This window comes from Lissotriton helveticus, chromosome 7, assembly GCF_964261635.1.
Source record: "Lissotriton helveticus chromosome 7, aLisHel1.1, whole genome shotgun sequence".
Taxonomy (NCBI): Eukaryota; Metazoa; Chordata; class Amphibia; order Caudata; family Salamandridae; genus Lissotriton; species Lissotriton helveticus.
Genome location: NC_136068.1, coordinates 236,560,099 through 236,576,594, shown reverse-complemented (window position 1 = coordinate 236,576,594; position 16,496 = coordinate 236,560,099). Strand labels below are relative to the sequence as shown.

At 41.3% G+C, this 16,496-nt stretch overlaps 1 protein-coding gene across 2 annotated transcripts in view; it reads right to left on the bottom strand.

Annotated features, from left to right (window-relative positions):
• CBLN4 (cerebellin 4 precursor) overlaps positions 1-16,496 on the bottom strand; it is a 434,996-nt gene that overhangs the window by 160,213 nt on the left and 258,287 nt on the right. Inside the window, exons 1-2 of one of the 2 annotated variants that reach the window (XM_078650478.1) lie at positions 13,414-14,031; positions 8,779-8,895 (exon numbers count right to left, since the gene is read on the bottom strand). In XM_078650478.1, coding sequence (XP_078506604.1) covers positions 8,779-8,895; positions 13,414-13,710 — 414 coding nt within the window. In that variant the 5' untranslated portion in view covers positions 13,711-14,031. Of the gene's footprint in view, positions 1-8,778; positions 8,896-13,413; positions 14,032-16,496 lie in introns of those variants that run through there. The other variant, XM_078650479.1, reaches the window with a different exon arrangement.

The following is a 16,496-nucleotide window of genomic DNA, read 5'->3' as shown; positions in this document are numbered from 1 at the left end:
GATGGATCCTGTATAGAGTTATATAGTATTTATTATGTACTACAGAGATTAACTGGTGGTCCCATCAGAAAGCAGGGAGCTAACTGACTGGAGAGAATACAGTGGAGGATGACATCATGGAAAAAGGAATGTTAGACTTAAAGGGATACAGTAAAACATAAGTGCAGAGAATACAACAAGTAGCATAAAGTGGTGTAGAGTAAAGTTGAGTAGCATGCAGTGGAGAGAAATGGAATGTAATGAAGTGGCATACACTGAAGTGGCAAATAGTGGAGGGTTGTGGAGGGAGTAGAGTGTTAGAGTGGGAGGGCTTAGAATGAAGTATAGTCTTATGGAGTAGCATGGAGTGTTTCTCGAGTGGTGTAGAGTAGAATGGAGTAACGTAGAGGGTGTTGCATTGAGGGGAGTGTTGTAGAGTAGAGTAGCGTAGAGCACAGTAGATTATCGTGGAGTGGCATAGAGTGGAGTAATGTAGTAGAGTGGAATGACAGAGTGGAGCAGAGGGTCGTAGAGTTATGTGGTGTAGAGTGTAATAGAGTGGAGTGGAGTGGAGTGGATTAGTGTGTTGTAGAATAAAAATGTAATGGAGTGGTGTCAAGGGAATTGAATAGCGAGTCAAAGAGTGGAGTAGTGTCATGTAGTGGAGTAGAGGTATGTAGAGTGTTGTGTCCCAGAGTGTCATAGAGATCAGTAGACTTTAATGGATTCAAACTTCAGCGTGAAGTGTTGTAGAGTGAAGTAGTGTGAGGTAGACTGAAGTGGCATAAAGAACAATGGTGCTTTTCCGACACAAACAACTGTATTGTACCATTTCAAATTATTTACAGCACATAGACTTTCCCGTACTGTTATTCCTTCCTCTTCTCTGACTAAACCAACACATAGTAAGACTGTGTGATGAAAAAAAGATTACTCCTAAAAATGAGTTCCATGTGAACAATTATTGCTAGCTATTAGTCAATACCCATTTCGCATGGATGTATGGGTCGCGCTTGTTTCATTGAAATATCTATTGGTTTTACAATGTGTCTTGCACTCTGATTTAACTTGTCCTGCCGATAAAGTTCATTTGAATTTGGGAGGTGGTGCTGCCCAGAGAGGTAGTGCAGAGTAAAGAATATAGGGGCATATTATCAAGAAACGGCGTTAAAATTATCGCTGCTTTAGCGGGCAGGAAACTGCCCCTAAATCGCGATAATGGGCTTGATAATATGCCCTTATGAATTCCCATAGAAGCCCATGTTCTGTTTTGAACCTAGGCTTTTATTGGAGTTCTCAATGGCATGTTATCAAGCCCATTATCACCGCTTTAGCGGCAGTTTCCTGGCGCTAAAGCGGAAATAATTTGAATGCCCTTCTTGATAATATGCTCCATAGCGTGAGAGCATTATAGAGTGAGGAATGTGTAAACCAACGAGGAGGAGGTCGGTGGTGAGAGCAAAAGGAGCTATAGAGAGCGTTTGTAAGTCTGGGAAGAGGAGGAGATGTGTGTATATAGAAGGAAAGCAAAAGAAAATTACAGTGGTGGGAGGGAAGGAAGAAAAGTAAAACCAATGGCCACAGAACGATGTCTGCTATGACTAAGCTGCTCTTATGAAGCCACTGCCTGAATGGTGCTAAAGGAGCTTTGGCATTAAGTGTGCGCTATTTGCTACAGAATGACACTTGAAATTATGCCCATGATTTCTTACTCATTTTCAAAGAGCTGCATGGAGGACTGAATGGAAAATTAGAGTGGTACGCTGTTTATCAGTCTCCTGGTGAGTCAAATGGTGAGGGATTTTACTCCTTTGACAGCATAATTTGTTTTCCCTCACTACCTAAATTGTTTTTCGAAGGAAATCTATCAAGTTCAATGTTTCCATTGTTTGTGGTTCAATGAACACTTAATTTTACAACATTTTCGAAACTTCATACAAGAAGTCCCACTAAGATGTCAAGAGCGAAATAAACAATAGTAATCACAAGTTGCTTCCTTGCAAAATGCTTTTCTGAAATCATTCATTACGCAAAGCCCCTTTGGAGTTAGCTTCAGTGCTAAACATGTTTCCACTTCACATGTAACAAGTACTGAAGTGGATGCCTCCTTGTGGCCCTGGGGGACTGTGGAGAGCACCCAATGAGAAATGCACTCAAGTGGACCTCTGCTTGTGCCCTGGCAGCATTAGGTAGTGCATGCTTTGGCAAAGCAATAAAAAGCGTGTCGGAGGATCTCCAGGGAGATAATAGCACGCTGAGACCAGAGCACTTTGGCAGCTCTGTAACTTTAAAGTAAGGGGGTAGCTCTTGTTTTTATTTTGTTTTCCGATTGTTGCTTGAGAAAAGAAGTTACACCAAGGAGGATGAACACAGTACTTTGCCGACGGGAAATTGATACGAGTAATACATATGGAAGAAAAGGAAATAGAAGGCTTACAACCAATAGAAATGAGGAAATGTAAGGTGACAAGCACAAGGACGAATAAGAAGTGAAGGCGGCTGTAAGTCCCTATTAAGATACATTTAATTTTAATACAATAGATTTCAAAAGCACAGCGCAAGCGCTGTTCAGGCAAAACCTAAAAACTATAGATGTTTTATAATTTTTGTAAAAATAAAAATGAGCTGAAATCCATGTGGCCAGGCAACTTTTTATACTCCTAACTACTATGGACTGTAAATTTGAACACAAACATTAGGGGCCCATTTCATCAAGGTTTTGCATCGCCTTGTGCCATGCAAGAGGGCGCAAGATCGACACAAAACATATGTGAGATTTATCAAGCCATGCAACGCTTTCTTCCATGGCCCTGCTTGATAAATCTAGTGTAATGCAAGGCAGCGCAAATCGCAGGAAGGCATTCTAGGGATAGAGCGTGGGTGTTCTCATACATCCACCCTTGGATTTTGGTGCATTCCTAGATTTAACATTAGTGGTAGGTCTCGGAATGCGTCAAAATGCTATCTACGTCCCCAGGTGAGGCGCAACAAGGAGACATTTCTTTATTTCACCTCATGTTATCCTTTTTCCTCATGTGCTGCATTTTGCAGCACACATACAAAGAGGAAGATTCTTTTTGTGCATGAAGGTTTCCCTTCCTGCCAAAATAGTCCTGCCTACAAAGCAGGAACCCTTGCACCATGATGCAAGGGTGCCTGCATTGGTGCTAGGCAGCTAAAAGTGTGTCAACTCCAGCAAAGGACAGATTTGAGCAGTTTAATGGTAAATATGGCACATGACTGCCGTTTCACACTGCACTGCACGGCAAGGTGGCTTGCTGTGTAGAGCTGCATGGAAGAAAGATAAATCTGTCGCCCCCCCCCCCCGTCAGTCTCTGAAGAAACGATTTGACAGTGATCAGCCTGATTGGATGAAATGCATTTTTATCATAGAACTATATCCTCTGCAGGAGCTAAGACTGGAAAAAATTAGACCTGTCTCTTATCCTAAACTACTAAATTGCACTGTGAACTTGGTGCAAAATGCAAACAGCCCGAACACAAATCTCAAGTGTTGAAATCTTTTATATATGGATTTTATGGAATCAAAAATCTGTGCAGCACCATGTGCAGGATTCTACCTCAAATTAACTTATCAGTAGTATTTTTAGGAGTTGTTCAAGAGATAGTGTTAGTTGGACAGTGTTAGCACCATGTCACAGATGATTTTTCAGAGATTTTTCATTGATACCAAAACTTCTTACCTATGAAACTCACAGGCTTCTTCTGAGGGGTCGAATGTCATAAAAAATGAATGTATCCTCCAAGAAATTAATTGGTTTATTTCATGTATATCCAACACAGTAGGAATCCAAGTATAAAATGGTGCAATTGGAAATAAATAGATTCTATTAAAGTTACTTTCATGATGAGATACTTTATTGATCTTTTTTTGCATGAATGAAACATTTGTAACCGAAGGAAAGGCCTTCAGAGTAGTCCTCAAAGTAATCCAACATGTGTTTCACCCTACACAGGCATGCAAGTCTGGGGCTTTTTCAAGGCAATATTTCTAGTTTTTTTAAGGGAAACGATTCAAATACATATGTACATCTCTGATCACTTAAGGAAATAAATCTTAAAATGGAATTCTCTCTCCATGGTGCTCAGGTACTCCTTTTCTGTATCGCACTCTTCCACTCAACCATCCCGCCACCTGCACTGCACTGCACTGCAGTGCAGGTATGAGTATGTCACTCATAGTATACAACCAAAGTTATTATGCACCTAAAGGAGAGTAAATCTTCTCAGCCTCTTTTAGAGATCACCTACTGAAGAGATTTCATCTCCAAGAAGTCTACAGCAAACTATTTGATTATCACAAACTTCCCAGAGCATCCAAAGCCATCAGAGGTGCTACTTACCAGTCCAGAGCTCTGGGTACCTCTTTGCTTATGATTAGCCTCTTTAACTTTAACTCTGAAGGCTATATCCATGATAGTCCAGTGTTCTCCATATTTCCAAGTGGAGTTCACTAATACATATCTACTAGTTAAATCTACTGGTTTTATTTCATCTTTGTATAAACCTTCCACTGGCTCTTCTCTATTGTTTCACTTTCAAATCTGCCCCTTCAAGGACCTTCATACAAATAGGTGATTAGATTGGCTCCACAAATACAGTGTGAGAATAGGATACATTAAACAGACTTTTGTTTTGATCTGTTAAGACTTTCTGGGCATGGCGTTAGGGGATCTTGTGTAAAACATATACTCATAGCGTTATGCTTCTTGCAACCCAATTTAGACTAGGTTGAACTTCATAAACATAGTGATCCCCATGATGTCCGCACAATAGCGGTGTAGAATCATGCATAAAAGGACATAGATTCTGCCAGAAGGGCAGTGTGACAATTCATTGAGCTGCTTTGCAGGTTTTGGAGCTTCCATTGCATTGGCCTAAATATACAATGTTGAATGGTTTGGTAAAAGGCACTGGCAGCATAAACATTTGATTTGATCAAAAGAGACAGGCTTGAAAATGATGACTCCATATTTACCATAAAGCATCTTCCATATTGAATGAGTGTCAGACCGTGTACATATTTCTTACAGTTTATACCACTGAGCGGCAATTGAAGCTATGTTACAAGATGTTGGACAGTAATGGCAACTAGATATTATTATGGGAAAACCAGTAATGCTATAGTTAAGTATGCCTTTCATAGTGTGGCTCCATTGTTTATTTCAGCTTATAAATCTCATAACTAGCTGCTATGACGTAGCAACAGTTGATAAAAAAACATGTTACCCACTTCCTACTCACTTGCCACGTTATAAAGGCTTTTCAAGCCAGGCTGACAGAGCTCTCCGAGAGCCTGTGTGAGTAACACCACTTATCTATAAGTACAGTTGTAGCACACCCTTAATAGTTACAATGAATTCATGTTATTGGCAGAGTATTTATGGACACCGCTAACAAGAAGTACCCGTTGCGTTGTGGAACCCTGACTCAGTTGTCTAGTACGGTGGGTGTTGAAGTAGCCTCTTTTTTCGAGTATTATCCAATCACTTTGAACCATGTGGTGTTTTTTGCAATACATTAATCTTGATGCATGGGGCATCATGGACCTATCCCGCCATCACTGTGTGCAGCACCCTTGCTGTAGGTCTATCTGTTTCTTTTTCAATCTCTCCTCTATTGGTCATTTACTTTTAACTGTCTTCTTGTATGATTGATTGTATTCTACAGTTGTTGACATCTATCATTATATAGGGTGTCTACCAATATGGTATCCTATGCAGTTGACTCTAATTCATGGTGTCTCTTCATTCTTTCTTCTATAACTTGGTTCAAGTAGGAGTAGTAGGAATAGATAATACAAGTGCCTGTATTAGTTGTTAGATATAAGAGCTCATGGACTTTATATGATGTTTATTTTCCAGCCTTGAAAAAGTCTGAATACTAATATGTACAGACAAAACACGTGTTGGCATCAAGAACTGCTGGGCATTTGTCGTACATAAAGGAGGTCTTGTTTTATTCAATTTGTGGAGGGTCCTTTAAAACCAACGTTGGATTGGAATAGGATATATTTGCCTTCGGACTTTGAGACTTTGATACATACTGTTTGGATATATTCTTATATGGGATATATGATCGGATTGAATTCATTGTGACTATTAAGGGTGTGCTACAACTGTACTTATAGATATGTTTATGTACATGTTCTTGCAACTTGCCGACAGCACCATGTGGTAGTTGGTGCTCCCAGTTATTTCAGCACCCGACATCTTATATTGTTCAACAAATATTCACGGTTATATTTAGTTGATAACTGTACTGCTGCTTTTTCTGCTTGAGGTGCAGTGTATCCCTTTTGGGATTGCTACTACCAAGTATTATTTTTTTTGTTGAGTAACACAGCTTGTCTGTCTTAATTGAAAACAGTGAGCACAACTCCAGGAAGGGGAAGTAAGGCTGGAAAGATGGTGGGGGTTGGTTAAGGATTGTAGGTACGTTGTTTTTTTATTATCTTTGGGACACAGATACATTGCAAAGGCCCTGGCATGTATAGCTTCCATGTTATTCATCTTACCCTGCATAGGAGTTGAAAGCAGGTCAGATGATTTTGGGGGCTGTATATAACATAACATTATAGTTGGGTAAAAAGTGAATTACAGGGATGTTTTTCTCCTCAGTGCTCTGAGTGACATCATAGACAGCTTTAGCTTCTCTCTCATTGTGTATTTGATGTCACTCAGAACCACTCATTGAAAAACATCCCTGTACTTCACTGTTACCCATCTATAATTATATATATATATATATATATATATATATATATATATATATATATATATATATATATATATATATATATATATATATATAGTTATTTGTTTTGGGAATAGTTGGTCATTGACACAATTATGCATCGCTTAAAGAGGTTGATCCTTCATTGTCTCCAGATTCCAAAGTTCCTGCATGCTATAAAAAGCCATCTGTCTGCAGCAACAATCTGTCTCTCCTTGGTATCGGAGTGAGGTGTCACTAGATGCCTCTCAGGCTATGCATAGAAAGCCACAGCCAGTGGGCGTGACCACTCCCCACCGGCCTGCCATCTCTGCCCCTTGAGTCTGGTTTAAGGAACTATCACAAAAGTCTAGAAACCCTTCTCTTACAGCAACTATATAGCTTAGGGTTTGACTAATATTCCACTTACTTTCCACTGTGTTACCAATCTTGATATTACACTAGCGCCCGCCCTAAAATACTCAGAGACCACACTACCTTCTATAAGGACATTTGTAAGGAAGCCCGGGTAACCCCTACGTCAGACACGGTCTCATGGAGCAATGAACTCCTTATTTTACAGTATGTTTCTTTTATCACTGTTAACATCACAGAGGCCTCACCACCAATAACAAAACATTGATAATGTTACAGGGCACTTAACATGGCCTGAATCTAGAGCGTGTGCTTTATGTTGTATGTTTGTCTGTCTTGTATGTGTCCCTTTTTTCGAACATTTTTCGAATTTTTCAGAATTATTTTCACAATAGGCACGTTAATTATGTGTAGATTGAAACCTTCGTGCCCTGAATAATAATTTTCAACAAAAATTTTTTTTACACCGCACTTTTTCTGCATGACCAGCACCACGGATGCATTAAACCCATGGTCTTTTTGAAGGAAAGGATCACCTGAAAAAAAAAATGTTGTCCTTTCTCTCTACAGGTCAGCAAAATAGCGGCTAAAGTGTAGGTACATTGATAGACCTTCACTTGTAAATATCACTTTTCTTGTATACACACAGAAAGAGATTAGAAAAACGTGAGTAAGGTGGGGATTTTGTGTACCCCAGTCCTGAAGAAGATGTTCTTACATCGAAACATGTTGACACACACAAAGAGGCGGCGCACATAATATTACGCCACACTTCCTCTTGTATCCTTTTTAACAGTACCAACTCGGGGAACAATTAAAGTTTTTTTGTGTTTACCCATGAGTCAGGTCCTTTTTAATCTCCACTCACTACCCCTAACCCCACCACTACACTCACTCACAATATTATATAAAAAACACCCCTCACAATACACCACACATAGTCAAAGAGTGCTCCCGCGCAAACGCAGGTCGCAGCACGCCGTATCCCGTAGAGGGATACGATGACCCCGATGATGACGCATGACACCAAGGGGCCTGTTGGTATGTGAGGGGTACCCAAAAACATCAGACGTGCTCCCAACCACAGTAGGGACACCGTCATCCCATAATTTTATGGATTCTTCTTGTTTATAAGCGCATTTTCAAGACATCTGCCTCTGGCTATGGATTTCTTTGCATGACCTAAGAGCCCATGTATAGCCATAAACTATTTGATTAGCAAGGTGGGGGACTGCCACATAAATGATCTGACATTTTACAAAACCTCCATATAAACCTATGCTTTTGCATTAATATGTGTTGAGTTTTTGCTTTCAAGTACTACTGTTTTATCATGACTCTCAAAGCAAATATTCTCAGCTCTCTTTTTACATTACGTTAACCATCAGAATCACTGCCAAATTATCCATTGAAATTAGATCATCTGGGTCCCTTAGGGTCAGTAATTACAGTAACTGCTGTACTTTTCTGTTCATTATGCTCTGTGTTCAGTAGATTGAAGGTCGATAGAAGTCGAGGCCTATTGACTGCAGAACGTGTAGGCTATGACAAGATCTAGTGCATTGTCCTTTCTACTGTACGTCCAAGGCACAGCAATGGTTCAACAAGCACAGCTAACACAACTAACATAACTCCAGAAACACTTAACCTGAACACACTCGGTGCTGTATCGTAACCAGAAAAACCTACCTGGATTGTCTGGCTCTGGTAGACTTTTATAACGTGGAAACTGAAGCTGTAGATTCCTTTCCTTGGTGCTACAAAAACGGATTCCAGTGTGAAGAAGTTTCCAACATTTACCAGGATCTGTAAAGATAATAACCACAAAAACAAAAGTATGTCATCTGGTGATGCCCATGCGGCTGCGCTGTATGTAAAAACACGCCTGAGTAATGAAATTGGGCAAAATGCTATATTGATAAAAACACTGAAACTGTAGCACATGACAATATAAGCATGCTGCAAATGTATGTTAATTCCGGAGAGAAATAGGTTCAATAACACCATCTGACCCCTTCCTCCACCACCTCCCTCCTATTCGATATGGCAGAGGCGCCACCATGGGGCCTCATTTATGAAAAGTGACGCATCGCTGCGTGAAAACAGCGATGCGTCACTTTTCACTGCGCCCTCCTTGCACCACCAATGATGCGTCATATTTACAGTATGACGCATCATGGCGCAAGGAGTTACAGAAACGTCAGTATTTCTGACGTATCTGTATGGCGCAAAAGTGACGCATTGCTGGAGTGTGTCACAAAAGTGACGCAACTCCAGCAATGTGTACTTTCACATGGGCAAGTCCCATGTGAAAGGGCTTGCGTCAGTCTTACGCCTGCTGTAAGGCAGGCGTAAGAAATTGACGCATTTGTGTCCTAGAAGTGGCGCAGTGAAATCTCGGAGATTTCACTGCGTCACTTCTACGACCCTTTTTTGCATCAATACGCCCCCCCTTGCATACATTATACCTGGCGCAGGTATAATGTGGCGCAGGGGTTTACTAAGTGACGCATCTACCTAGATGCGTCACTTTGTAAATATGTCGCAACAAGGCGCATTTTTGACGCCACTGGTGCGTCACAAAAAGTGACGCACCAGTGGCGTAAAAGTGACGCAAGGGCTCAAACCCCATGGTTTGTTATGGCCTAAAACAGGCACATGTGAGAACTTAAAAACATACAAAAATGACTCACTCTGTTCGTTTTCTTTGAACATGTTTCATCATTTTAATTAACGAGGATTTGAAAAGGTACATACTTGATATGCTTTAAATATGCCTGTCACTTTCAATTTATACCTGCACGTCTCTGCCTAGGACGAAAAAAAATGCTAAGTCTTGAGCCATTAAACTCAAAACCAAGTATACTGTTGAGATCATATATCACATTATCCTATTTATGACTTTTCTAATGTATTTTATTGCATTGGTTTCATGCTTTGCTTAACAGCAAGCCCACTGTCCACAAAAAGGAGGATACTGAATAGGAAATCTAATAAATCTTCCCCACTCGGCCAATGGCAAAGGTAATTGGCTAGCAGCCATGAGAATATTCCTATTAATTCACGTTGCAGCAACCCTACAACTATAAATCACGTGGGAACGAGACTCAAACCACCTAAAGCAGCAAATCATCCAATTAAAATAATTTCACTCTTCAAAAAAAGTGCAGGGTCGCTTTTTTTTTCAGCACGCTTGACAGATATCACACGAGGAAAAGGAGAGAACATATGAACATATCAGAAATGTTTTAAACTGTACTCGGGACACGGCACTGCGGGTAACTTTCCAATTAACAAAGAAGAACTTCCTGACAAATGCCTTCTACCGATGTTAACTGCGGTCTTCGCGCCAGTGTTCGAAAGATTTATAAGTCTTCGGGATTTAAGTGCAGAACAGCGGGGTTGTTGCGCGCTCTTTCTGTGCCTGCGATTTTCCATTCATTTCCTCTGAAATGCCTTGGCAATTTGCTGTGTGGAGTCCCTCTCACCAGCAGTGGGAGATCCATCATCGCCAGAAGTGCTTGCTTGTAGTATGCCTGGTTTTATTGCCCAGGATACTTAGTTGCTTTACACCCACTGCTGATCCCATTAACTATTCATGGCAGCCTTGCTTGTTTTCTGAAGTTTAACTAGCGTAGCAGTTTTACACAGCCATTTTACTGCATGGTAGCACTGCAACATTTAAATAGCATATTGTGGCTTAGGCGCTTTATGCTGCAGCACCACAGCCTGCTGGCTTAGAGTCAGGGTTGCAAAATGAGGGCTCTAAAGAACGTAGAAAACAGCGACTCTACAACTGAGGGCCTAGGACATCTCCAGCTACTCCGACTTAAAAATGGGTTCATATCAGTCACTTCCCTCACTGACAGTGAGGTTAGGTCTCCCAGGCAGCTTTCCACACGAAGGAACAGGGAGGCAGCTCAGCAGGTGCCTCCTGCATAAATGTGTCTGAGACATGGCTTGCTACTGGTGGTGCTTAATTTGTGCCGGCGGTGGGCACATGTTCTCGTTTTTGGGGAATGGGGTTTCATTTTCATACTCAGACTTTGAGCCAACACCAGCGAGAGAAAGTCAGAAAAGGAAAAAACGAGGAGGGAGAGGAAATATGAAAACAGTAACAGAGAAGGTAAGAACCGAAAATTAAACTAGAAAAATGAAATAAAGAGACAGGAAGTGCAGGGTAGTGAAAGAAAGAGCCATGAGGTTGAATCAAGATTAGACATCCTTGGTTTATGGCAGACCTAACTACATATAGCACAGCAGCAGCCTGTTAAAAAACGATGCCTCATTATCCTTACTGATTTTGTTTAACATGTATATATTTTTTCCAAATTAAGCACTGAGTCTTGCACAAGGATGACGTCGCATTCACCTTTAGCTTACACCAGAGATCAGTAATCTAAGCTTTTTGTCTCCACATTTGTCCCAAATGCTGTGTAATCCGAGTAGGATACCACAGCCTGCTAGTTGAGAACTCTACCGTGCAGACACAGTCACGGATCTCTTAACTATTTTTTTGAGCCCTGTTACTCTTTTGTGTCATAATTCGCCCTTCTGGTTAGGGGTTGTGTATGGCGCTTAATATAATCTATTGGAAGGTCGAATGATAATCGATTTAGTATGCAAGATGGATTAACGGTTACACACCAGTGCAGAAGGTACTTGTTGAAAAACAGACCATAATCGATAAATGAACTCTCCAGTGTAGGGAAGGATATGATTGCCCCTCTGCCCGCATTTTATCTAGATCAGGACTGGACTGGCCACACGGAATACAGGAAAAACCCCGGTAGGATTCAGGAACATGGGATCTGGTATAAAGGGAGTGAATGTAGGCTGCCATCCTGGTAAAATACATAACCTGGTATTTGTAAAGCGCGATCTAATCACCCCTAAGGGTTTGAATGCGCTGGGGGCCCCTCGGGGGAGATTAAGCGAGCAGTTGCCGAGAGTCACTTGGTGCTGGGATGAACTGCCGCTGGTGATCAAACCTTGAGCCCCCTGCTCTGGAGTCAGCCTCCCCGACCGCTGCGCCACACCTCTCCCTCTAAACATCTTTGAGGAAGCATGCATTTTCTCTTACACACATGATTTCCTCCAAAGCATCCTTGAAACCGTTGGATTCAATGGTACATCAAGGTGGGGGAGGGGGGGGGAGGGTTGCCATGATCACGTTTACCAGAGCTGCCTTTAGCTCCCTGCCCGTCACTGACTGGCATTGCCAGGTTGGAACCGCTTCTGGCGAACTTTAACAACATTTATTATATAGCCAGGTCCTCACTAGCGGAGACATGATGGGGCTAAGGCGAGTTGAGCTGTCGGTCAATCGCTAGTCGCTACTGCTTTTATTGTGGTATAAATGTATGTTGGGTTTTTGAAGCATCGAGGGAGTTAGAATTGACAATACATTACGCGCTATGAATATGCGTTTTGCGGTGCGTTACATCAAAGCTTGGCTGCATTCCTAGTTACAAGCGAGGCGAATCAGCAGCACGTCGTTCGTGTCTTGATCTTTGGGTGTTTGTGGACTATGTATGTGGTTATCAATGTATCGGGGGCTGATGTTTAGCACAGTGCAGCACAACGTGTTCTGTTTAATCTTCGGTGGTGAGTGTTATAAACTTCGGGATTTTTTTTGTCTCTGTGAAGTTGTTGAAAACTTCAAAATGAGTCCGTGATAGTAAACAGAGAAAGGAACCAGTGTTCAGAGCAAGCAAACATAATATTTCACATTTCAGACATTGAAGGGACACAATCTTCCCTGGTAACACGGTGGCTTTACATTTGACTGGTTCACTACTACTTCATTTATAAAGCGCTTTGTAACAGAGGGTTTCAAGGCACTGAACTTCAAGAGTCACTCATTTCCGATGTGTTATAACAACCATACATTTCGAAGAATGTATTAGTAAATAGAAGACAAACTGCAGAACACACACATTGACAAACGGAACGTGGAAAGAGGAGGGGCTTAGCTTGAACCTATTACTTTTTATATACGTGGACATGCACACAACTCAGAGGAAATGCATATGTTTGCAGTTTCCCGAATTGGTTAAAAGGAAGCCCTCTCGGGAAATAAGGTACACAATATGAGCTTAGCCCCCTCTGACTCCAAGTAAACTAGTTCATTTAGACGTGTCTCGCTACTCAATATATGTTTTACCTGTTCAAATTGAACATGGCTAAAACATGCCCCCCTCCACCCCAAAAAAAGGCAGGTATGCTGCATTCCCCCAGTACCATTTATGTACACCTTTAAACTTGGCACTATTACTCTTTCTATTTCTAAAAGTCACCCCTTAGTTCCCACCTGCACCCTACCTGGTCGAAGTAGATGATGCGGGTTTTGTTGCTCATCTCGGACGGCTCGTGGTTCGTGCTCCGGACCGCTGAAAAGGCCACCTTGGAGTTTGCGGCGCGCACCGAGATCCCCAGGGGAGACGACGAGGACCCTTTGGTGTCCGAGGTGGGGTTCGAGTCACACACCACCAGGCACTTGCCCTCCAGGACTATGGGCTCGGTGTCATTCTGCGCCCCGACGCGGAAAGTTGGGAACGTGAGAGCCATCAGCACTGTGGGGACCACGGACAGCACCCTGCGTGCGCCCATGGCGAACATCAGCAGCGCGCGCGCTTCGGAGCCCGGGAATCTCCCTCCACACGGAGCTGCTGTCAGCAGTAGTCCAGCCAGCTGCACAGTCTCACTTCCCACTCGATCACCAATATCTCCTTTACCTGCTAGTCTTTCTGAAATAATCTTCAGCACCACAAAAAGCCAACGCGTCCTGCTTTCTTTCTTTCTCTTCTCTTCATCCAAAAGCCCTCGGGTGAATTATTGGCGGGAGAGCTCCGGCAGAAACACACGCTTTGACGTGGCCATTATTTCTTCTGTCAGCTCATCCTCCCCGTGTGCTGGAATCTGTGTGCAGGGCTGTAATGAGTCCAGACGTAGCTGTTCACTTCTGCCAGGCGCTGGGATCCTGAGTCTGACTTCACTGCCAGGGTGGTTCCAACCCGTGCATCCCCAGTTGACACCCCCAAAGCATTGAGTCATAATCCACCAACACAGCTATCAGTTACCTACATCAGCTGAGACAGTCATTCACAGCACAGGAATAGCATTACAGAGCCACCGGGTGCAGCACATCAAAAACAGGAACTTTCGGAAACGTGATCTGAGATTACACACCATATTATCAGTACGGCATGCGTTCTGAATAATAGAACAATTACCAGCATATAAATAACACGCGATCTCACTTTTGGGGAATTTTATTTTCAGTTTCACAACAAAAAAATAAAAAATTCAGCATTATCATGCTCCTTTTATTTTTTTGTTTGTGTTAGTCATCAAGTATGAAGCAAATAAAACAAATGACTGAATGAATGCACAAAGGGAAGAACAAATGAATGAATGAGCATTGATTGAAGACGCGGATGTGTGATTAGACAGATGAATACATGGAGCAATGAATGAATGAGGAGCTCACTGCTCTGAGAACACAGGGCACAAGTATCAAACCGTCGTGCAATGTAACGCATCCGGACAATTCGCTGAGCTGAATGAAAGGGAGAGAGCTGGAATGCGCCATATCTACTAAAATAAAACGCATTCCTGGTATCACCCTGCACAGGGGTACTGAGTGCTACCTAGGGTCAACACAGACACCTCTGTACCATGGTGCAAGGGTGCTGGCATTTATAGGCAGGGTTGTTTTTGTGCACAAAGGGACACATTTCTCACAAAAACAATCTCCGTAGAGGTATTTTTCTCTTTCTACATGTGCTACTAAATGCAGCACACACAGAAAAAGGAAATGAGGAGGAGAAATATGTTATTTACCGTAGGGAGGTGTTTATGCTTAGCCTTAGTTTTTTTGAATTGGGAATGGAGGGGGGAATTGGGTGTAGTGGCTAAGAGACAGGATTTGGATTGAGAACGCATGGTTTCTCATAAAGATGTTTTTATTATATATTCTCTCCGGGGCTGTCTATCAAGTGTGCGTCCCCTCATCGCCCCCCATATCAGAAGTGTAGGAGAGATGCTAAAGCTTAGAGCCTTCAAACAAGGAATATATATATATATATATATATATATATATATATATATATTAAAAAAACGTAGGTTTCAGGCCTGATATAGTTAGGAATTAGCATTTAAAAAACCTTACAAATTCACTGAAAAATCTGTAGATTTTAGGGGTGTTATAGTTAGCTAGACATTTCACTCATACGAAACCATTGAAGTTCCTCTCGATATAGTTAGTTGTACTAACTATATCTCGCGTGCCCGCAATCCACTGCTGATGATGTCACATATTACATCATTCATGATATGGTCAGTGATATCACTGATGACATCTCAAATGACATCACTGATGACATCATCCAGTGAATGTGGTTTGCTTTGTTATTTAAATATGTATTATATATACAGCAATTTGCATTGAAGAATGAGTGGATATATAAATATAAATATCTGGATGGAGGATTTAGTAGCAGTGTGATTGACTGTTTACTTGACTAATTTAAAGTGTCTCTCTAAATATATTGGATAGTGACTAAACTGTGAACATCTGTATCACTTTGTCAGTTGTTGTAAAAACTACTTCTCCAGTTGGTTACTAGCTATTTGAAAGTCTATATTAGTTATTGATTAGTTAACTAAGTATTTGTATGGGGGAGTGAATGTGTGTGTGGTTCGGTGGGAGGTGTGTGACTGCCTAAAGATGTGTGAATTGTTGATTTAATAGGTATATGACGTTAAGACTACATGTTATAACAGTTGTTTGGGTGAGTGAATATCTTTATGGGTGTGGTGATGAGCAAATATCTCTCTTAATGGTACATGTCCAACAAAGTAGAAAAATAAAAGGCAATGTATGTGTCAGTTGTTGTTTATAAATAAGTATACGTAAGACTCACTGATTGTATGCGTGACTGTATAGATAACTGTGTACTTGTAATAGTGATTTTATAACAGACTAAGTATAATTTACTATCTATATGAATAGATAAAGTGGTGTTTGTATAAGTGTATAGCTAAGTAAATATAAATATGATCCATTGTTTGCATAAGTGAATAGGATGACTTTATAGGTGAATAGGATGTGTGCTGGTGTGTAATGTCGATATAGGTGTATAAGTATATTTGATAGTGTTCTATTGATCATTGACTGCATGTATGAGTGAATCTGTAGGTAAGTGATTAGATGTGTGTATAGATCTAGGAATCACTGAGTGGTTTTTTGGAAACTTGTACCGTTGTGTCAATGGATTTAAATATGGTACTCTGTATTTTACAGTGAGTGACGAAAGGTTATACTAGTGTATGATGAGGTGTATCGTCATGTGGATGAAGTCATGACTGACTGACTGACTGATTGTACTTATAAAGCGCACTAA